At 54.2% G+C, this 22,943-nt stretch overlaps 2 protein-coding genes across 2 annotated transcripts in view; one reads left to right on the forward strand and one right to left on the reverse strand.

Moving 5' to 3' along the window:
- Positions 1 to 10,313, forward strand: part of NTPCR (nucleoside-triphosphatase, cancer-related) — a 39,188-nt gene extending 28,875 nt beyond the window's left edge. Inside the window, exons 4-5 of the mRNA XM_045087257.1 lie at positions 836 to 1,045; positions 9,043 to 10,313. Of these exons, the coding sequence (XP_044943192.1) occupies positions 836 to 1,045; positions 9,043 to 9,111 (279 nt within the window). The 3' untranslated portion in view covers positions 9,112 to 10,313. The remainder of the gene's footprint in view (positions 1 to 835; positions 1,046 to 9,042) is intronic.
- A 4,401-nt stretch (positions 10,314 to 14,714) lies between these two features.
- The window catches only part of PCNX2 (pecanex 2), a 288,518-nt gene continuing 280,289 nt past the window's right edge, over positions 14,715 to 22,943 (reverse strand). Inside the window, 2 exon segments of the mRNA XM_045087258.1 lie at positions 14,715 to 15,633; positions 16,993 to 17,441. Coding sequence (XP_044943193.1) covers positions 15,460 to 15,633; positions 16,993 to 17,441 — 623 coding nt within the window. The 3' untranslated portion in view covers positions 14,715 to 15,459.

The raw sequence follows: 22,943 nt of genomic DNA on the forward strand, positions 1-22,943 counted from the left end.
TGCTTTCTGAGCGTGCTTACTTACACCATGGCGCTCGCCTTCCCCAGAGGAAACGATCTGAGAGAGAGATTGAGACCAAGCTGGACGCAGAGGTCTTTTCTACCTAATTTCAGAGGGGGACATGCCATCCCTTCACCATTCTGCTGATCACAGAGACCAGCCCTGGAACTGTAGGAGGTGTCAGAGCAAGGGTGGGAGCCAAAGGAGCTGGGAGGCCCTGGGGCCCGTGGAGGCTGGCTGCTGCACCTGTTCCAAGAGGGGCTTGGAAGGAAGGAGAGGGATGAAGTCGTTAGAAAGGGAATCTGCAGTTAAAATGGCATAGTCCTGCTCACTTGTTTTTCTTCTAAACAGGACCCCTTTCCTTTTACCATTCAGTTCTCTCCACCAGCCCTCGCAGTGCACACTGTGAACCACACAGGCATTTGCATGCAGCGGTTACGTCCTCCAGACAGGGAGGCTCCCGAAACTCAGAACCACACACAAAAAGAGGCCAGTTTTACTAATAAGGGCTCCCAGGCTTGCTCTCTCATTTCTTTTAAACCTGAGGCATGCGGGTGCTGTTTATTTCCTGGGCGTATATAAATACAAAGCTTGGTTATTACGGGAACCGTTCTAGAAGAGTGAAAATTGCCAGGAACCTGGGTTGCTTGGGAAACTGAATTTTCTGATTGTTGCAGTTTCCGAGGGAGTTCCCCCAGATCTGTTTGCCAGGGAGTCCCCTGTAGACTGAGAAGTCGTCTCCCACCTTCCAAAGCTTAGTTGATGAGTGACTGGGGAGTAGGACCCCGGGGCCCTTTGCTTATTAACATGACTTGGGTGTCTTTGTCATCTTCAGGCAGGTTCCAGCAGTGGCCCAGAGCACAGAGTGTGCATCATCGACGAGATCGGGAAGATGGAGCTCTTCAGTCAGCCTTTCATCCAGGCTGTTCGTCAGACACTGGCCACCCCAGGGACTGTTGTCCTGGGCACGATCCCAATACCGAAAGGAAAACCGCTGGCCCTCGTGGAAGAAATCAGAAACAGAAATGACGTTCAGGTGTTCAGTGTGAGTACAGCTGGTTTCCTGTGCCTATAAAAACAGAGCAGGTGGGGCGCCTGGGTGGCTCAGTGGGTTAAGCCGCTGCCTTCAGCTCAGGTCATGATCTCAGGGTCCTGGGATCGAGCCCTACATCGGGCTCTCTGCTCAGCAGGGAGCCTGCTTCCCTTCCTCTCTTTCTCTGTCTGCCTCTCTGCCTACTTGTGATCTCTGTCAAAATCTTAAAAAAAAAAAAAAACAAAAAAAACGGGCGGTGACCTCAGACATGGGGGAGGCTTTGAAATGTACCTTTGCTTTGAATTACCATTTTCCCCCCTCAGAGGCTAGATCCAGGTGAGTCTGATTTTCTAAGAATATATAGAACGTGCATTTTGCCTGTCCTCAATGACAAAACGCACTTCCCTGTGGCCCCAGCGTGGAACACAGCCTCCAGCTGCTGGAGAGCAGCACCGCACAGTAGAATGGCCAGCGAGGGTGGAAATGCCCCGTCTGCACTGGGTGGTAGCCATCAGCCACCTGTGACTCCTTACGCTTAAATGAAAAACGCATTTCTTCAGTCCCTCTGCCTTCCTGGGCAGAGCCAGGGCAGAGCGCATCAGGCCAGGTGATAGAGGCAGAGCAGCTGCCCAGGCCTCACCCGCAGGTCCAGGGGGCGCACGGAGCTGTAGGCCCGCCCTGACCTCACGAGTGGGGCCCCAGGCCTGGGCCCAGCGGTGTGCTTTCACAAGCCCTCAAGCGGTTGCCGGGTGCCCGTCAGTGGGTTGGTGTGTGGTGGAGCACGTGTGAGTGAGGGCAGGCTCCGTCCTGCCAGCTGGTGGCCATGTCCCGAGCCAGCGCCTGGGCCTCTGATAGCACTGCTGGCACTTGGCCCACGTACATGATGTCCTTTCCCCTTTGTCTCTTCAGGGCCTTCTTAGCTCGTTGTTTTGTCCTGAGCCCCTTCATCTGTGTCAGGGAGAGAGCCACGTTCCCAGCTGAGCCCGGCCTGTTGCCGAGCCCCACTACCAGTGTAACAGCTCACAGGCCCACAAGCGCCTCGAGAGCAGGTCGGGCTGGCTGGGCACCTCCACCTGGACATGGAGAGTGAGTGCCACCCGCCCGGTACCACAAGCACCTTACGTCACTGGCTAAAATGCCACCACTGTGGCTCTCCCGCCCTGTGGGGCATCCACGTGTCATCACCAGCATATCGTGGGGTGCTCTTGCGGCAGTAAACCATGTTAGGGTTTGAGCAGCCAGACTTGGAAAACTTCGTGCCTGTCTGCCTTCATTTACTTAGTAAGAAGTGAGCAGCACCATGTGCTAAGTGGTGATGCTGGCAGGGAGTGACCAGGTTGGTGCCCTCCGGATCGTGCAGTCTAAGAGGGGCTCGGCCCACCGGTGTCAGCTAATCACCACAGCATGTATCGACAAGGGCAAAGAAAACCACTACTGGGGTGATGTAGCCCTTGGGCTGGAGGCCTTTGGGAAGGGAGGTGCTGACCCCGGGGGGAGCTGCCCAAGGTGCTGAGAACCCTGAAAGTCACGTGACATCTCCGAAGTCTGGGGGGCCTTGTCTTCAGAGTTTCATGTTGCTCACGCCATCTCTTACTTTACACGGCCTCAAGGTTAGAGTTTTTGGTTGTGATTCTAGAGTTTCTGTGGAAGTAGAGTGAGAGAGGAGGAAAGACCATTAATCTTCAGGCCAGGTGGCTTCCAGGCTGGAAGGTGGGGGCGTTGCTGCCCGTAAACTCCGGAGACTGGCCGTCCCTGCAAACCAGTGTCATCTCCAAGTCCTAGATGGGATGAGGGGCTGCGGCTGCTATATCCAGGAACAAAAAACGGGTGTATCTTAAGATAATAGCTCATTTTCTCTTAGGACTGGAAATTATTCTCCAGGCAAGGTAATCATTGTTCCTAATGATGTGTAAATAAAGTGACTAGCTTTGGGTTAATTATGTGAGAGATAGGGGCTCATAAGCCCCATTGTTCTTATCTGTTTTGTGTTCCTTTCAGGCTGGTGTGGGCTTTCTCTTCCCCTTTTACAAATGAAGAATCTCATTCTCCTTATTGCAAGTCCAGGGGTGGGATTAGCTATTTCCTGGTCCTGTCCCTTTCTCATATGCAGGGAAGTTCTCTGAACCCTGTCTGAGAGCAGCTTATGCAACCAGCATTTGGTCCAAGGTACCGCAGAAGCATGTTCCCTTCCCTCGAGAGACGTAGGTGATGTGACATCAACATCCGGAAGCAGAGAAGAGAGAGAACTCTGTGGGGAGAAGTGGCCTGGGGGACCTGGTTCCTGGGTGGGTTTTTAAGGAGGAAGTGGAGAAAAGAAGGAAGAGCATAGCAGGTGAGGAAGTAAGTTCTGTAGCATGGGGAGGGCCGCCTCCCCGTGCTGACAACCGAGCATGTTAGGACGTGGTCGTGGGACTGAACTCAAGAGGGAAAGGATTCCACTGAGGTACTCCTGTTACCTAGACTTACTGATAGCATCGGTAAACAGCACTCCTTTTCAGAAAAAACCCTCTGAACGCTTCCTGTTCCACATAAGGTGGAATAGATACACTTTCCCTATCCTTCCTCTCAAGCGGAGCTGAAAACCTTGGACATTACATATAAACCAAACATCAGGAGACCTGGAGGGTGGAAAGTAGAAGGCACACTGGCTGGGAAGCGCAGCCAGAGGACAGCACAGCAGACACAACTGAACATCGCCTGTCCTACCAGGCACCAGGACAAGCAACTGGAACAGAACAAACATCAGCACGTGCCGACAGCAAGGAGATGGAGATGTTGGAATTACAGGGCGGGCATCCTGAAACAGCCATGATGAAAGTGTTTCAGTGATCAGTTACAAACATGCTGGAAACAAGTGAAAATAGAAAATCTCAGTTTTAGCAAAGCTATAGAAGACGTAAAAATCAAAGAAAAACTTTAGAACTATAACATACAGTGATTGATTGAGAAAGTTTGTGGAAGACTCCTCAGGAGAATGGAGATGGACAAAGGGAATATTCGGTAAAGTTGAAGGTAGAACAATAGAAACTGCCTGACAAAGAGCAGACTTTGGGGGAAAAAACCCACCAAAAAAAAAAAAAAAGCCTCAGGGACTTGTGGTACTATAATAAAAGATCTAACATTTATGTCATTGGAGGATGGTCTTGGTAATTTAGGAGCTTCTGTTATCATGGTGCGGGTATGGGTATTGACAGTCCCCTTCCTGAAAATGTTTCTATTTCAGAAGTTTGGTTAATTTTGTTTCTAATGTCTTGTAGAGTTTACCAGTCTCTAAGTGGGGCCACTGAAAAATGTTTTCAGTTTATTTCATATTTGTTTGTCTGAGCATGTGAATGCTGTAGAGGCAAGATAGAAAGCCCATCATGGATCAAGATGACTAGAAAGAGCTGTGTGCACTGTTTCCCTGGTTCTGTAGCAACATGAAGAAAATACCTGTGCTGGCCCCTTCCTACCACAAGCACGCACAGACGTGTGAAAACGTGCACATGCATATACAGACAAGAGTTCTGTTGTTGTAGTGGCATTTAGAAAGCTTGTCTCATTGATTTCCTTTGAAATATCTGCTTGCTGGAAATGCTGGCAAACGTTATCTGCTGAGGGCCCAGAAGGGTCAGCTGGAGCCTGGAGCCTTGACTTAGATGCCACTGTGGGCACCAGGCACTAAGCACCTGGACTAAGGTCCTGTGCTTGGTCCAGGAGATCACCGGGGCACATAGACCTCACAGTACCTGCTGAGGTAGAGCTGCAATCTGTGTTTTATCCATGAGAAGCAGCACAGCGTGTCCAGGGTCTTCGGCTAGGAGGTGGCACAGCTGGGATTCAGACTTCTGTCTGTCCATCTGCACGGCCTGTGCTCTGGCACAACCCTTTTGGTGATAGGGATGATTCAGATGATTTTGCTAAAAATATCTCATTGCTAGAAATTATTTGGATTTTCTACTTTATAAAATTTTACTACAACTAAAATCTCTTCCACTGTGAATTCAAAGCCCTTTATACTTCTTTTTTTCCCATAAAGCAGTTTTTATGCTTTTACTTTTTATTTGTGGAATGCAAGATCACAAGAGTACCAGGAACTGGGTCCTGATTTCCTTCCAGTTTGGGCATTCGTAGACCTCTCCTTGCTCATTCCTGCCATGGGTATTTTCATCAAGCCAGGCATAAAGCATTTTTATCTCACCAGGAATTTGATGCTGTGGACTTCTGTAGATAACAGGAGTGAGGGAGGGTCTGTTAAGCTCTGCTTCGAAAGCCAGCAGGGTGTTTGTGGACGCTGACAAGCAAGTGAATCCTAAAATGCATGCGGACATGCAGAGGACCCCACTAAATGGTCTTGGAAAAGAACACTGTTGGGAGACTCTGACTTCATGCTTCTGACTTCAGAACTTCCCACAGAGCTACAGCGACCACAGAGCTACAGCGATCGTGATAGTATAGGACTGGCCAAAGGCTAGACACGTGGATGCGTGAAAGTCCGGAAATAAATCCTTACATCTAAGATCAGTTCATTTTCGGCAAGAGGGCCAGGACAACTTAATGAGGAAAGAATTGCTTTTTAATAAATGGTGCTGGGAGACTGGATATCCACGTGCAAAGGAGGAAAGTTGGTTCCTTACATCATACACCAGAATTAACTCAAAGTAGATCATAGGCCTAAACGTAAGAACTAAACTCTACAGCTCCTTTTTTTTCTTTAATTAATTTATTTATCTGAGAGAGCAAGCATGCAGGGAGGGGCAGAGGGCGAGAAGCAGACTCTGCTAAACTCTGTGCCTTGTAGAAGAAAATACAGCAGTAAATCTTTGTAAACTTGGGTCAGGCAAAGTCTTACTTGAAACAACACGAAAGTAATTTTTGGTTTGGAAACTAACCTTTGTGGAAAAAACAGAGCTAGCGGGACTAGATTCAGGAATCTGCTTATTTTTAGGTTCAATAAAATAAAGACAGCATGAAACAGGCTATTACTTTTGATATGTGTTAACTTACAACAAGCATTGTCAAATTTCTTTCTGTAATCCTGTGCTTATTAGGAATTTGTCAAGTTCCTTCCCATAGTTTCAAGGAAAATAGGCGGTTTTGTTTTGCTTTCTTGCATGTCGTGTATAGGCACTTAGGGGCATTTTTTTCCTGCATATGCCTGTGTCCAGAGAGTCACAGCTTCTCTGATGTCCTGGTGCCCAGGTTGTTGACTGGGAACTCTCAGGCCCTCCTTTGGCCCCTGCAGACTGCACAGAGCAACTTGGATGCTTGAGATGGTCAGGGCCTTCATAATCTTTTACCACTCAGCTGTATTTCAGAGATAATATTCAGATATTTTCAGAGACCGGTTAAGCTTAGATTTCAATAAACATTTCCTGAGCTACCACTCCCTTGCCCCCGTATGCTAGACACAGGATGAATGAAATGCCCTGGTCCCCGTGGAAGTCAGGGTCTATGTGTCACCAAGTCACCGAGGGCCACCGTGCTGGGCAGGGGCTCAACTTTCGGGAAGGACTTTCTGCAGAACCAGATCCTTGGTGGTTGACTACAAGACGGGTTGTGCATGCAGAGAAGGGCCCCTGGCAGGCCAGGTGGTGCTCTGCTCACTCTCGAGTTCGAGAACTTGGCTTTGGAGTACAAGCGCGTCTGTAACTGAACACTGTCGACAGTTTCAAGTACACCTCTAACTGCTGTGATTCTCAGAAATCATCTTAGAGAAATCAAAGGTGGTGGTGGCGGGGAGTTAGCCAAATATTAATGTAGTTTTGCATTCATTAATTTTTAACATGAAAACATTCCCAAAATGTATCTTTCTCGGTTGTTATTTTTTTCTGTGGAACCAAGGCTAGGAGAGCATCTGTGCGTACAGGATGCCCTGCCGCTGCCAGGAGCCCTCAGCTCCCAGCGGTGGGGCAGGGGCTCACTAGCCCCCGGATGAGAGGGAGGGGGCGTGTCTCACCTCAGGCTGGGTCCTGAGACTAGTTGCTGCCTGATGCTCGTGGTGCCGATGGAGAGGATATCCCGGGAGCACGGGATGGTGCCTGCGTGGTACATGAGTGCTCCTCGGGGCTCCTCTTGATGACCTCTGCAGCCCCACACCTGTGAAATCGCACCCCTCTGCCGGCTCCACGTCTGCTTCGTAAATGTTGAGTTTCTGGAGGCAGTGAGGAGCTGCTGAGAAGGAAAGTGACCTCAGATGCCCCTCACCTGGGAGGCCTCCCTCTGAGGCACACAGTGAACTCCCAGACCCTGTGGGCGGAGCCTGGTGTCCTGCTGAGGTCGGGGTTCAGGGAAGGGAACTAGTGGCCCATCTGCTCTCTGCTGCTGAAGCCACAAGCCCCGCAGCAACCCTGCTGAGCTCCCACCGCTGATGCTTGCCTGTCTCCCCCTTTCCTCCCATCACATCCACACGCGCGCGCTTCTTTGAATGCAAACAGCAGAAGCAGACTTTGGATCATTTGAGCAAACACAGCAACAAAGAGCCTTGCCGGGCTGTGTGGTGTTTTCTTGTCAAGCTGGAGGCAAAGCTGATGGTCCTCATTTCAGTGGGACCAGAGTTGCCAGGGAGCGACAGGGTGAGGACAGGTGCACCCTGTCCTTGGACAGACGGCTGTGGGGGGGGCAGTTGTTGGCTCCTGAGCTCGCCCCTTTCAGGAGTCAGGTGCTCTGGATCTCCAGGGCCCAGCCCACACACATGGGGACCACGAGCTAGTTTCCTAGACTGTGTGGTCTCCCTGGGAGAAGTCCCAGCGCTCTTAGAGGAGGGCGAGTGGATGTGGGGGAGCCATGGGGATAATGCCCCTGTGCCTCTCCCCATGGGACGGTCATCCAGCACCTGCCCTGTGCCAGGCGGGCGGGCTCACAGTGGCGGCTATGCAGTCGGCAGCTGGCTGGCCCATCTCCCCTCTCAGGGTCCGCAGCACTGACCCATGGCTGCACAGATGCGCTCACTCGTCTTCGCATGGCTCTTTGCCTGGGTCCTTCTCTGTCTGGGTGACCTTTGGGCATAGCCCGCATGGAAGCCTTTCGTCACCCCGCCCGTCCCGGCTCCCATGTGCCTCTCCAGACCTTCTGTCCTGGACCGTTGACCGTCGGTGTTCTCACTGGCCTTGTCTGTCCCACTCTTCTCTTCAGGCTCCTCATGGAGTCCTCCCTCTGTCCCTGGCATCTTGCTCAGTTTCTAGTTGACGCCCTGTGGTAAGTGGGTGAATGTTGGGGGGCTGCCCATCAGGAAGGCCATGGTGATAGCAGGAGTGTTGGCCCTGCCCTTACTTGGGGAGCCACCCCCCCATCCAAAGCTCCAGGTGGTGTCTGAGCGCTTTCCTTGTACTCGTTGGGACTGCACTAGTAAAGAAGAGTAAAAACAGATCACGGGGTAGAGCTCGAATAGGCCCTTGGTTACTTTGCTTAAGGGCGGGAACTAGAGAGAGTGCTCCAGAGTCTAGAGACTGACTGGTTTGAGCGTGTACTGCGCCCCCAGCTGCCTCTGAGATCTCGGGATGTCCCCACGCTTCCCGGGCCTAGCTTCCCCTTCCTGCACGTGTGGAGTTGACCCGTGCCAGCGGCGCCTCACCACACTCGGTTTTTCTGAGTTCGTGGAGAGAGTAGATCACTGGCCTTTGGGCCTTCTGTGAATCCGGGGTGTGACTCATGGCCGCGCTGCGGCCGTTCTTGGTGGGCGCCTTGTAGGCAGCTCTCCTGGCTTCACTCAGGCACTTCCTTCTGTTCAGGTCTGATCACACAGGGGCCGCTTCCCCTCTGCATTTCCATCATCCTTCCCAGAGCCCCAACAGGGACTTGTGGTGAAAAGCACCCAACCTGCTTCCGTGGTCCAAGCTGTCCCTTTGCAGAAGCTGGGGCTGGGGTTCTGGCAGGCCTGAACCTTTACCTCCAGCTGGGCCGCCTCCCTCAGTCCCGAAACTCGCCGCACCCTCTCTGGGCTGTTCGGGCTCTTCCCGGAGAACACGGTCTAGCAGAGGAGTGAGGAAGAGAAAGGACTCTGAAGCCCGCTCTCCTGCTTCTTCCCACAGGTCACCAAGGAAAACAGAAACCATCTTTTGCCGGATATTGTGACGTGTGTGCAGAGCGTCAGGAAGTGAAGACGGTTCGCGTCCCTGCGCTGTGCGCTTGAAGGAATGTGCTGGTTCACATGGAGACTGGTGGGTGCTCCGCCTGTCAGAGATTTACGCCTTCGGGCTTACCAAACCTTGTGGGCTTTTCCAGAGAAAGCCCAACAGCTGTTTTCCATAAAATGTTTAAAAGCTCACATTAGCCTGAGTGCTGGATTGGCCCAACGAGGTGAGCCATCCGCTGTGGCTTGTTTTTGCTGAAAGATTTCTGTTTATTTCCTCTTGCAGTTGTGCATACGACTTTGGCAAATTATGAAATGAGGAATGGTTTTCAGAGTATTAGATGGGACTTGCCCCCATTGAAGTTTGTAAGTGTGTTCCGGGGAAGGGGGAGAAGGGCGTTCGCTACCTAATCAGTTTTGCCCATTGTGAAAATTAACCCCTCTCCAGGGGCAGCTTCGGCCCCCAGGCGTAGGAGTTAGTTTGTATTTTTTAAAATGGTTACTTCAGAGAAAAGCCATTTGGGGTCCTCCCTATGCATCTAATTGTTCATGTGATTGCTTATTGCCTAATAAAAAGAAACAGAACGTGTGCAGCCATTACACACAGCCTAAAGCTGTCAAGAGATTGACTCAACATTGCCTTCATTCCTTAAAATTAAAAACCTACAAAAGTCGGTGTAAATTTGTTTGTATATGTTATTTACCTTCAGATCTAAATGGTAATCTGAACCCAAATTTGTATAAAGACTTTTCAGGTGAAAAGACTTGATTTTTTGAAAGGATTGTTTACCAAACACAATTCTAATCTCTTCTCTTGTGTATTTTTGTGCACTAGGCGCAGTTGTGTAGCAGTTGAGTAATGCTGGTTAGCTGTTAAGGTGGCGTGTTGCAGTGCAGAGTGCTTGGCTGTTTCCTGTTTTCTCCTGATTGCTCCTGTGTAAAGATGCCTTGTCATGCAGAAACATATGGCTGTCCAGTTTATTAAAATGCCTGACAACTGCACTTCCAGTCACCTGGGCCTTGCATATAAATAACAGAGCATACAGTGAGCACATCTAGCTGATGATAAATACACCTTTTTGCCCCCCTTCCCCCCAAAATGGTATATCTGATCATCTTCATGTATGAACTTAAAATATGGAAAATGTTAAGGAAGCAAAAATGGTTTGTAACTTTGTAAGTACTTACAACATGGTGTATCTTTTTGCTCATGAAAATTCTGTACTATAACCATTGTTTCTGTAGTTTTATTAAAACGTTTCCTTGGTGTTAAAAAAAAAAAAAAAAAAGAAATGAAACACGGTGGTTGCAAACACGGGAGTCCTCTGTGTGAGGGGCACGGCGTCCTTGGAGATGCTGACAGCTGCAGTGCCCCACGGGCTCAGGCCTGTGGGTTCCAGTCAGAGCCCCCACTTCGGACACATCAACTTCGATGTGGCCTTAAACTCTTCTGTGCCCTGTTTCCCTTTGGAAAAGGGGGAGATGAGTGTTGTCAAAGGAAGGCAGGGCCACCGCACGGGAGGACCCGTCATCAGCTGCCTGTGGGATCCCCTGGAGAGGGCCCCATGCCTCTACACCAAGAGTCATGGTGGGGAAAGCTCTGGCTGAGCCCATAGCAGGGCAGCTGCAGGAACGCCAGAGCCCCCGAGGGGTAAGACTTGCCTTTCTGGTGGCTGGTGGTCACTGCAGTGATAAACCGCACATTGCTTTTAGGTCATTTCGGGTGAAGATCTATGAATTTCCAGAATATTTTAGCAACTAGCCTTAGCTCCAAATCCAGCTGGCGTTCATGCCAGGTGTGTCTCCGTCTGTTACCGAGGCCCCATCTGTCCATGTGGAGCCTAGACTTGTGTGTCCTGTGAGCCACGCGCTGGGTGCACTGTGCCGGGAGCACTTGTGTCTCTGACCCAAGATGGCAGTCGGGAGCCCGTGTCGGGCTCTCTGGTCAGGATCCCTTCCTCAGCGCTTTCCACTGAGGGACCCTCCTGAAGCTTGGTGTGGATTTGCTAAGCCTTTGAGGGCTTACATGTGAAGGGCCTCCTAGACTGCGAACTAATCTCATATGAAGCGTGCCTTGCCCAGTGTGGGGAAGGGGGCACCTCTGTCCCACTGTCCCCGCCCAGTTGGGTTGTTCAGGGAGTCCAAGCTCGTGCTGACAGGCAGATGTGACTTCTGCAGGCCCTCGGGGACTGAAGGAGCCAGCACTGTGCGCAGGTGTGGTCTGGCAGCCCAGCCTCTGGATCAGACCTACTCTCATCCAGCCCCAATGGTGCCAAGAGCCCTCCTTGGCCTCAGGTGACCTGAGAAAGGGGACAGGCTGGGGAAGCATCAACTGTGTACACCTGAAGATGGAGCCAGCAGGGAGCCCATCAGAGGGAGGCTTTCTTGGCCTCCAGGGGTGCAGGCTTGTCAGAGCTCTCTGCCGTGTGGAACAGTCTCGGAGCGGCCCCCAGCATGTGTGTGGGACAGGGAGCTTCTGCACAGTCTCTTCAATGGTAGAGAAACATGCTTTTTGTGACAGATGGAGAGTTTGAACCAAGTCCCTGTGGCTCCAAAGCCCAGGCTCCTTTTTTTTTTTTTTTTTTTTAAGATTTTATCTATTTATTTGACAGAGATCACAAGTAGGCAGAGAGAGAGGAGGAAGCAGGCTCCCCGCTGAGCAGAGAGCCTGACATGGAACTCGATCCCAAGACCCTGGGATCATGAGCTGAAGGCAGAGGCTTAACCCACTGAGCCCCCCAGGCGCCCGCCCATGTTCATTTTGTTCTTCCCACTGTGTTGGTGTTTTCTGTCCTTTTCCGTGCATTCCGTGCATTCCGTGCCCCTGATCTCGGCGTTGAGGTGTAGCTGCGATCAACTGTAGCAGCCGTCAGCTGGAAGATATCGCTGTGGCAGAGTCCCTGAAATGATCCCTGTATGCCTCTGGCAGATGGAATGCTCAGGGGCGTGTGTGTGAAAGTACCCAGTGCTGTCCCTGTCTTCTAAGAAATGAAGCCTAAGAGAGGATACTGTTATGGTCTGAGTATTTGTGTCCCCCACAAATTCGTGTTGGGCTCTGATGCTCGGTGTGGTGGCATTAGGTGGGGCTTTGGGAGGGGCTGCGGTCATGAGGGAGCCCTCAGGAAGGGAATTAATGCCCTGATGAAAGACCCTGGACGACTCTCTCTCTTCCACCCCTGGAGGTCATGGCGAGAAGTGGCCATCTGTGAACCTGGAAGCACGCCCTCACCAGACGAATCTGCTGGAGTGTTCACCAGCCTCCAGCACCGTGAGCAGTAAGTGCTGTTTAAGCCCCCGTCTGTGGGACGGAAGAGGATGGAGTCACGGATATGTCCGACTCGGCTGCACACGCGCAGCCGGTAGTAAAGGCTAAAGGGGGAAGAGGCGCCGAGGCGGAGCACCATCCCAGGCTGCTTGCCCAGCTGGCTCGGGCCCAGCGGAGGGGCTGATGCACACCCAGCCCTGTGGGTGCCGTTCCCTGAGAGCAGGTGCACTCGGTCAGAGATGGGTGTGGGGCCGGGACAGGCTGGCGTCAGGAGTTCACATGTATTCTTGAGCTTGAAACTCCTGCCCTCCAGCCAGGCCCAGACGCCTCGCAGACACTTGGTCTGAGGCAGGACTCGAAGGAAGAATTCGTCTTGGAACGCACGCGATGGACGTCTGTGCTGCAGTGTGACGGACTGACGCTGGAGTAACATGGCTGGACAGGCCAGAGCAGAACCGATCTGGGAACGAGTTTACGAAATCCTCCTCCTCTCTTCCCCCAGAGCAGACCGTTGCACCAGCTACTTACCACATACATTTAAAAAATGATTTCTTTTTACCTCTGAATAAGCACGCAGGCAGGGATGGACAAGTTTTCAAAGGCACAGACTGTCCCCTGACGGTCAGGCCTGAGGCACCTGGCTCACTCCACTCCCAGCCTTCTGGTCAAGTGCAGGGCGGGAGGGTGATGGCGGCCCGGGAAACGTAGAACCGGCCAGACTCCTGTCTGTCTTTCTGGGAGTTTACGAGGGAGTGTCTGGGAAGGTCGCCCATGCGCGCACACGTGCGTGTGCAGGCGTGCTGGTGGCAGGTGCCACATCCCTGGAGCATAATGATTTGGACAAAACCCTGAGGCCGCAGAGGGGGCTGACAGGGCTCAGGAGATGGGAGTCTGTGCATCGCCCACTTGATGGCCAAGGAGAAGCCGGAGCATCGTGTGATTTTAGAACAGTACTTGCCAGACAGATAGTCTCAGCGCACAGTGCAAAATTTAGAATCAATAATGCCAGATTAGCCCCATGATTTATATAAAACCAAGCACTACAGTTTTTAGATCATTTTTAGAGGAGAAACAATTTCGTTTAGTGTCCAAATGCAAGAAATAACCCCGTGGTTGTATGCCGACTGCACGTTGCAGGAGCCCCAGCCTGAGATGCCACCTTAGGAGCATTTTCTTTAAGTGCAGGCGAGTCCAGTCGTTTGCAAAGAATACCCTGGACAAACACCCGACTGGCTGAAGATCAGGTTAACGAGCGTGTGCGTGTGCGTGTGTGGCAGTGGGTGGGGGGGCTGCGTGGCTCAGTCGGTTAAATGTCCGACTCTTGGCTTCAAATGGGGTCATAACCTTGTGGTCATGGGAGGGAGCCCGGAGTTGGACTCCGCGCTCAGCATGAGTCTGCTTCCCCACCACGTGCACATGCACCCCTCGTCCCAGTTTTCCAGCTGTCAGGAGATCCATATTCTGCAGCACAAGGTGGCTTTCTGGGGTTCTTACTGCCGGATGCCCACGGGGGTGGTCAGCCCACAAAAGGCCGACTTAATTCAAAGAGATGCCCTTTGTGGGAAGGCCATGCCCACAGCTCAGGGCCAGCCATTTAGTCCTTCGGGCTTGGCTTTAAGATTGTCCAAGAGGGGGACGCCTGGGTGGCTCAGTTGGTTAAGCAGCTGCCTTCGGCTCAGGTCATGATCCCAGCGTCCTGGGATCGAGTCCCACATCGGGCTCCTTGCTCAGCAGGGAGCCTGCTTCTCCCTCTGCCTCTGCCTGCCACTCTGTCTGCCTGTGCTCACTCTCTCTCCCTCTGATAAATAAATAAAATCTTAAAAAAAAAAAAAAAAAAGATTGTCCAAGAGGATTTCAGGGACTGCCTGCCAAGTTAGGTCTGGCTGACTTCGAGAAGTGCAGTGAGGTGCCAGCAGCCTCTCATTGGAGACACCTGCATTTCAGTCAGTAACCAACTTTGCATCTCTGGGGCTGGCTGGTTTGAGAATAATGCAGTGTCTCTGATTGCACAGCCAATTATTATTAATTGGCAATTCTTATTTTGGGGGAAAAAATTACCATCTGCTTCCAGGGGGAAAGAAATTCTCTGCCATGCCCTCCCCTAGTCCCCACACTTCAAATCATAGATACCTTGAAGAAATATTTCCAAAATGACTATTTCTATGTTTTCTCTGAACCATCCCCAGAAGGGCTGGTTCAGTGATGCTATTCTTCACAGACTGTGTTTCAGGACCCCTTCACCCTCCCGTACATCCACAAGGAGTCAGGTTTCTGCTTTCCCCAGGTTCCGCTCAGGGAAGATCACAGATTTTGCCCGAACACCGTTCTCCCAGTAGGGATGCAGCAGAGCTCACACAACCGGACACAGCAGTAACTGTAAACATTTTAATTCCAAAAACACAGGTGTGTGTGTGTTCTGTGACATGGGAAGGATGGCTTGGCTTGGAAAACAAGCGAACATTCCTGCGAGTGGACAGGTGCACCGGGCAGCACAGGCCCGGCTTGTGGGAAACCGCGTGAGTGCGGTCGAGCGTCCTGTGAGTCTGAACAGCTTTCTGTGCTCCCGCAGGCCTCAATGTCTGCCCTCGGGTCACTAGTATCGCTGGGTCTTGCGTGGGGTACTTTAGACACGACTGCATGCACTACCGCGCTTCAGTAAAGCTGGTTTGTACTTAACATCTGCATAATGTGGTGGAAAAGGTGACGTTTTCTCTATGCAGAGATGGAGCCCTACCACGTCTGACCGGCACCTGGCAGGACGCGTGCTGCTGTCCGTTTCTCAAACATGTTTAATGGGAATGTATGAAACGCCCATCGGTTCACATGCAGCTGTCGTATGTTCTGCAGGGCAGGAAAGGGACAGGCGCTCTACTTAGCCTAGCTGTTTTCGGAGATTACATGGCTGTGGTTAGAATGTTCAAAGTCTGGGAGTTGTGCGTGCCCCGCCCGAGAGCTCCGCAGCTTGGAGCGGCGTCAGGGTGGGGGAGGGAGGTGTGCTGTCAAGTGTTTTATCCCCTTGGGAGATTTCCTGTGCGAACCTGAGGTACAGTCGCTCTGCTTTCTAGAGCGGCGCTCGTGGCTGCAGAGCCGGGCTCCCGGCCAGCCCCGTCCCTACTGCTCGTCGGAAGCACTCTGCTGGGAGGCCGTGTCGTCCAGGCCCATGTCCTCCTGGCTGGCTCTCCTGCACAGCAGCTCCCCGTTCTCTGCCATGGTCCCAGCCGGATGGCAGTCATGACACTGCCCCTGCTCGGTGGCCTCGGTGGCCTCACACGGCTCGGAGAAGTGCTGGAGAGAAAGGAGAGGCAGCAAACGTGTAAGAGCGCTTCTGACCACGGCCCACTGCTGCAGGGTCTGACCTACCCCACCCTCGGGGCAGGGGACTGAGGGCGGGGGGTGGGGGCCTGAGGGGTTGGCCTCCACCTAAAGGAAGGAAGCCATGGGTCTGCCATGCCGGGGTGGGTTGGGGGCTCTGAACATGGGGACTTTCCCCCCGGTGATGTAGACGTGCTGGGCACACGGGCCCCCGGGTAAGAGGTCACTGTGTGTCTAGGCATCCTGGGTTCCAGCAGCTTGGTGCCCGAACATTGATGCCAGTGCCCAGAGTGCCAGGGACCCTATTGTCCTGCAGGAAAGAGGGAGCGAGAACGTACCAGAATCCCAGAAGCACACCCACAGATAGTATCTTAAACGGGTTGGGCAGGTGGTGTGATTTTGTAGGTTTTTTCTGAGGAAATGGAATCACAGAGGGAAGTTTGTTTACACGTGCCGTGACCTAACTAAACCTAGTTAAAGCTTCGGAAGACAGCAGCTTCTCTTGCTTGCCCTTGGCACCTGCCTGTGGGCCTCCCCCGTGGGTGTGGCCCCATCATCCACGTCCATGTAATCAACCACGAACCGAATCCAGGCAGGCGGTGACCCTCATGCTCTGTAGAGCGCGTGAGTCTCTGGCCCGAGAAGGTGTGAGCACACAGAAGGGGCACATGAGACCTCCAGTGTGACACCCGGGTCTGCCCGGGGCCTCCCGTTCTCCCTCCTGACCGCAGAATGGAAGGCAAGTGCTGGGGGTCTCTTTACTTCCTCCCCGCTCCCCGCCAACAAAGCTCCAGGGTGAGCTGACCTCAGCTGGCGTGGACTGTGCGCAAGTGCCCGTGTCGTTAGGGGAGTCCCTCAACCTCTCTTTTTCTGATGTTTGCATACATGGAAGTGGAAGCCGCCTCGGCACCTGGGATGTGAGATCGGCATTCGGAATCAGTGGGGGTCTAACTGCGGTCCTGGTGTGTCCTCTCCTCTCCCTCAGGCCCGAGTGATGTGAAAAGAGGCTGAAGTAGGACACGCCACGCTGTGGATGCGGGAGCACATGCCCGTTCCCCTCCCTGGCTCAGGGCTCGGGATAGCTGGTCTGTGGAGCACAGGCTTCGGGCCCCCTTCAGTGCCGCCCACCGTGACCTCATCACCTACGGGACGTGTGCTATTGGTCTTATCTGCCTCTGAGCAGGGCCAGAACACCTCCTGTCTAGCACTGCCCGGCACCTGTCACTCTGGGAACCCCATGGATGGGGTGATGGGAGTCTACGGGCAGCTGGATGGGGGGCATCAGGCCAGGAACCCACACGCCTGCCCTGGCCAGTGGGCCGAACCCCTTACCCGTGTGGCCTGGCTGTTGGCCCTGGCCGAGGGGCCCATGACGATATTGACGCTGCTGGACGACTGGGTGTCGCTGGTGTTGCCCCCTTCCGCAGCAGAGAGTCCAGAAATGACCAGGGCACTCGAGAAGCTCCTCTTGCCGAACAGGAAGCTCAGGGTAGAGCTGGTGGACGAGCCCAGGCTGGAACGGATCAGCGCCTCGGCCCGCTCTCGGACACTCAGGTGGCCCGTGGTGGTGACGGGTGGGGGCTGTGAGTGCAGGGACGCGGCTGAGGTGTGTAGGGAGAGCCGGCTGCCCGAGAGCCTCTGGGCCAACTCATGGACTGACGTGGATGTCTGCAGGAAGGCCTGGTGGCTTTCTACGATCGGGCCGGACGAGCTCAGCGTGGCTGGCCTTTGGCTTAAGGCTGCATGGGCCTGGACAGACTGACTCCTGCCTTTCCTCCTGCCTTTACAAGAAAGCAGAACAGGTTGCCAGAGCACAGGGGCTTAACCTGTGTCAAGGTCCATGCAGCGAGGCAACAGCCTGGACCCCAGGCACCCAAGTGGGTCCCCTGTTGTCAGGGCCAGGATGGCCCCATGGGGGCCCCTGAGAATGGAAGGACTTGATCCCAGGGCACCCAGCAGTCCAAGGGCGCATGGGAAGCGCTGCCACAGGGGGCCCAGACCTTGGACCCTGTATGCATGCGATCGGCAGTATAAAGGGAAACCACGCAGGCTCTTATCATTTTCAGTCGCCTTAAAAAGGTAAGAGGGGATGGGCTGAGCCACATGCCGGTTGAACCTTTGTTTTCTGCCAAAGTTTTTCTTAAAATCAAGGTCTTAAAGTAAGATGCCCTCACACAGGCCCCTCACAGACGTGACTGGCCAAGCCCAGGCCTGTGCTGACACACGCCCCGGCCCCCTCTTGCCAGCCACCGCTCCCTGCAGGGCCCCTCCTGTCCCCAGCCCGTGTCCAGGCTTGTCGAGACAGAAGGGCTTGGGCTGCCCCAAGGACCCAGTCCTGCCCATGTCTCGGGGAGAAGGAGCCTGCCCATGCAGCTTTACAGAGAAGCGGGGGAGGAAAGCGTGTGCTCCTGACTTAAGCCTCAGGAATCACTGGGTGCTAATGTCCAGCTGTCACTTTGAAGGGAGCGGTCAGTGAGGTCACAGTTCTACCAGCTGCCTTATCCACGTGTCCCAAAGCTTCTACAGTTAGGCAGGCAATCGATAAGAACAGAAGTGAACAGGTGGGCCTCCCTGAGGTCCGTCCCATGCATTTTCTCACATTAAGCCTCACCCTATAGGACTGATTGTGCACCTGGTGATTCCAATATACTTATGTGTGTCTAGAGGAGGTCCTGAAAAGTGACCTCCAAGCGGCTTCTTAGTGGGAAGGGCCCTCTGCCTCACATGGACATTAGTGCTGTGTGGACACTGGGATGGTGGGGTGCCCGTTCCCCCCAGGGGTCCCACCCAGTCTCTCCTGCCTCCTGTCCACCGGCCATGACCATGGTGTGGGGGGGACGCCCCCCATGGTGCATCTCGCAGCCCCGCATGATGAGTGTGGGCAGCCCGGGGCACGCGAGCTCTCCCAGGGAGCGGGGGCGCATCTGGCCAATCCCTGCTGCAGAGCTGAGTGAGTTACTCTTATGGAGGGAAAGCGGGAGAAAAGGGACCCTGCCGGTCAGAACTAGCAGAGCCCGTGGTCTGTTAGTCTGTTCATTCTGACAAGGCTGAGCATCTGTGCATGATTTACCCAGTCCTGCTGACTGCTGTCCAGAAACACTCCACATCTACCCGCATGTCCGTGGTTTCGATGCTGGATCACAGACCGCCCGTACCTGGTCGGGGAGCTTCCCAGCTAATTCCAGGAACAAGGGGACAAAGACTCATCTACGTGTCAGAGGGGAATGGTCTATGCTCGAGGCAAGACAGGGGTACCTCCCCCCATTTCCTTGCTTCAGACCTTTTTGTTCTCTCTGTTGCTGCTGTGGTTCTTGATGTTTTCTGAATTAATTTTGCAAGTGGAACAAGTAAGCAAACCATGCAGGGGCACGTGTGCTGCCCAGGATCGTCATCGGATCATCGAACTTCCTTTGCCAATTATATCAGTATCAGATCATGAGTGTTTCCCCAGAAAATCTCCTCAGAACCTGGGTTTTGAAATAACCAGACAAATTCTCTCATGTGGTTCATTAGCCAGCGCCATTCTCTCATCTCGGCTGGTTTACTGGAAGGTGGTGGTCCATGTCCTCGCCAGCTGAAGGCTAGTGTCTTCCTCGCCAGTCTGGGATTCAGACTAGCTGGGAATTCCTGACTGCCCTCCTCAAGGAGGTCACTAGCCTCCCCCACGGGGACCAGTCCCCTCCCAGCTGGGATGTCTACTTCGTAGCGAGGCAAGAAGATGGCAGGCTGTTGGGCCAAAGTTGAGGCCGCATGGGGAGTGCTGGGCATGGCAGGGTCAGCAGATGCACAGGGTGGTGGGCTGGGGACAGGGCTCCTGCCTGAGCGGGACCTCAGGCCTCTGGGAGTCTGGCAAGAGCCCAGGATGGGGACGCTTGGCTGGGAACTGACGGAAGGAGCAGTTGGGTCCCCAGGTACAGAGTTGAGCTTGGACACCATGAAACAAGATCCTTTCTTCGAATTTGGTTCACAGTCACGCTTCAGACTGTTGCATCACTGCTACTCGGCTTGGCTTCTCGGTCGTGCCCTTTCAGAGAGTACGTACGGCCCCCACCGAGACCCCGGGGCCTCCCTCCCGCATGGCGCTTAGCACGTGGTGGTCACTGTCTGCTTTGTGGCAGTGTGTGGTACAGGCCACCGCCCTCCCAGCCCCCTTACAGTGACAATGACTGCATCATCCCCACAGGCTCGGCACACGGATTAGCAGTAAGGGACAGCAGGGACCAACTGCAAAACCGACTTATCCTTGACCGTTAGAACTACTTGGGAAGCTTAGAAAATGCTGTGCCCGAGAGGCTGAGACCCCGGATGTGCACCTGCAGGCTGCCCCAGGCCCTCACTGCACGGGAGGGCGTCCTCTAGGAGCAAAGCTGGGACAGGGATTTCCCTGTTGTTCCAGGGGCCAGAAAGATCCGGGCACAGAAGTCACCAACCCTTGACTGGCAAACAGCCTAATGGCTGTCCTCGCGCTGGCTGGGCAGGCTCCTGACTCCTTTCTGGGAGCTGCACTCTCCAATCCTGTGGGTGCAGGAGGGTAAGGAAGCCAGAGCAGCCACAGCTCCACAGGAGGACCCTTGGGGACTGGGTATTGGGGAAATGCTGACCTGCTGGGAACGGTGGCTGGGTGGCTTTCTACCACTGGCTACGCCTCATGGAATGTTCGCAGCAGCAGGTCGGAGCCCCCCAGGGCAGGGCCAGCCAGCCAGGTGGGGCTGCCCCTCCCCAAGGGCGACTCCTTCTCGGGGCCGCCTGCGACCCTGGAGCTACTGCACACACATGGCTTCAGAATGGAAAACGTGCCCTGAGCCAGAAACCTTCCCTGGGTGCCCATGCCATTAGCCAAGGAGAAGGTGGTTAGAAGGGGTCCCAGCCAGTTCTCGGAGGGCCAGCTGGGTGTGGCTTCCCCCCCACACCGTGGGCCCTTCCCGGTTCTTGCTGTTTACCAGGTGCTAAGGGTACACCATTTCTTGTCTGGGACCCAAGACCCCTAGCTTCGCTCAGTTCCCTGGGTCCCCTTGGGGGCGCTACTCCAGATGGTTGGAAAGGGTGGCCCCTTGCATAACTTGGACCTTTCTGCAGACTAGCTGGGGACCCTGGCTGCCTCCAGAACCACAGCCTGGATGCCCTGGGGGTGGCAGCAGGCTGCAGGAGACCAGGGTTCTGGTCTTCAGCTGCCCTCTGGGGTCCCCATTCTTCCCAGGACTGTGCCAGCCCTGTGCAGTCAGGGGCATGTCCCCAAGGCATCACCAAGAGTGTGTCCACAACTATGTTTCCTGGAGAACTTCCGAAAGATGTGAAGCTCGGCCCTGGTGGGATTCTGAAGGGGCCTTGGGGCACCAACAGGATCAGCAGCTCCTGGTGCTGCTGCTCAGGGCTGTGAAGAGCAGATGATGCCTACAGATGAGGTCCCGCTTGGGAAGAGGACTCAGGGTCTAGCCCTAAGGGAAGCCTCAGTGAGTGGCAGAACTCAGCTGTCAGAGTTTAGGGTGGGGGGAGGGAACCACCCTGCTGAGTGCGGGGCCACCGCAGACCTGAGCGGCCACCTAGCCACCACTTTATTGGGCCCCCCTCAGGTCCTCCTCCCGCATGCCTCCCCCCACAGGACCAGAGAGCCATAGAAAAAACAGGCAAGCTGACCACTCCCACTGAGAGCCCTTGCCAGCCTGGGGACAGGACAAGCTTGGGCCTGGTGGGGACCCAGCCCGCGGCACAGATGGAGAGCTGGGCCAGGTGCAGGATGGTGGCTCCATCGGCTGAATCCTGGGCTTGGGGACAAGGCAGTGCTCAGTGAGGGGATGCAACGTCCCTGGGCTAGAGTGACAGGACCGTGCACGGTGGTTAGGATGGCAGGTTCTGGGCTCATCTCACCTGGGTCTGTCTGAATCGCTCTGCTGGGTGACTGCGCAGTGACTTCTCTGTGCCTGTGTCCTCAGCAGCAAGATGAGGACAGGGAGGGCCTCTCTCTTTGGGTCACGTGGAGGACCAGTGACCCTGCACTTGGAAAGCATGTAGGGCAGCACAGTATAGTTGTGAGGGTTGGGGCTGGGGGGCTGTTAATACTACGCTTTGTCACTGCGGCAGGGGTGGGCCTATGGGCAGGTGCACAGCAGGAGGGGACAACAGTAAGCCAGGTGACTTCAAAGCCACTGGTGCTTGGCCGTGGGCTCTGTCAAGCCCCTGAACAGGATGACAGCAGGTCTCAGAGCCTGAAGCGGACTTGGGTTCCAAGTAGGGACTGACGGTCACACGGGCTGGGAGCCCAAGGCCCGTGGGTGATGTCCCCGGCCCGCCTTGGTACCTTGTAGAGCAGAGAAAGCCAGGAGTGGCCTTGGTAGGAGCAGTTCTAAGAACCAGTGATGACAAACTAACAGCTGGCTGGGACTCTGGAGGATCCTACTCCCAGCGTCTGCCACAAAAATCCTGTGTTCCCAGCTGCAGGCCTCTGGCTGCGAATGGGAAGCAGAGTCACTCCCCAGGGTGTCCGGGTCCTGGGCAGAGGGAGGGACACTAACATCTGCCTGGCCAAGCAGCATTTCTACTCGTGGCGTCTCACGGAGTCCCAGGCTCGGCCAGCGCAGCCGCCTCCATCTTTTCGAGAGCTCGGGCGCCTCCGACCAATCCCACCCTCCACCCCCGACTTTAGACTTTCACTGGGGCAGACAAGTCACCCAGACAGATGTGCCGAGCACACAGGCCCGTCTCCATTTTGAAGCCACCTTGCATTTTTCCATCTGGAAAATCGCTTCAGTGATTCTGAAACCTAACATCGCTCATGCCGTAAAACACGTGCTAACAAAGCAGGAAGATCGTTCCCTCGTGGGGGCCTCGGGCTGGTAGGGGCTCTGCTCTGCGCTCAGGGCAGGTGGTTCCAGGCAGGAAGAGCTGACAGCAGGCGCTCTACCCCGCGGCCCGTCTCCGTCTCCCTCCCTCCTTGCCTCCTCCTTTCCTTCCTCTCTAGCTCCTGGCATTCCATCTCGGTCTCATCTCGCTGTTGGTCCATTAGTCACCTGTGTCTCCATCTCCCTATGTATCTGCATTATTCTACCATCTGTCTGTCTGTCTGTCTTTATCTTTCTATCTATCTGCCCTTCTGTCTATCATCTTTCTACTGTTTTGCCCGTGTTTTATGTAAATCCGGTTGCAGTGAAATCCTCACCCTTGTTGGGGCATTTCCAGGAGGCGGGGACTGTTCCCTGCTAACTCGCTGGGTGCAGAGTTGGCCTGTGGGACAGCCACACAGAGGCACTTAACGAAGGCTTCTGGATGGCGAGAAGCACACAGGCCAA

This window comes from Mustela putorius, unplaced genomic scaffold (genome assembly GCF_011764305.1).
Source record: "Mustela putorius furo isolate JIRA1106 unplaced genomic scaffold, ASM1176430v1.1 tig00001075_pilon_pilon_pilon, whole genome shotgun sequence".
NCBI lineage: Eukaryota > Metazoa > Chordata > Mammalia > Carnivora > Mustelidae > Mustela > Mustela putorius.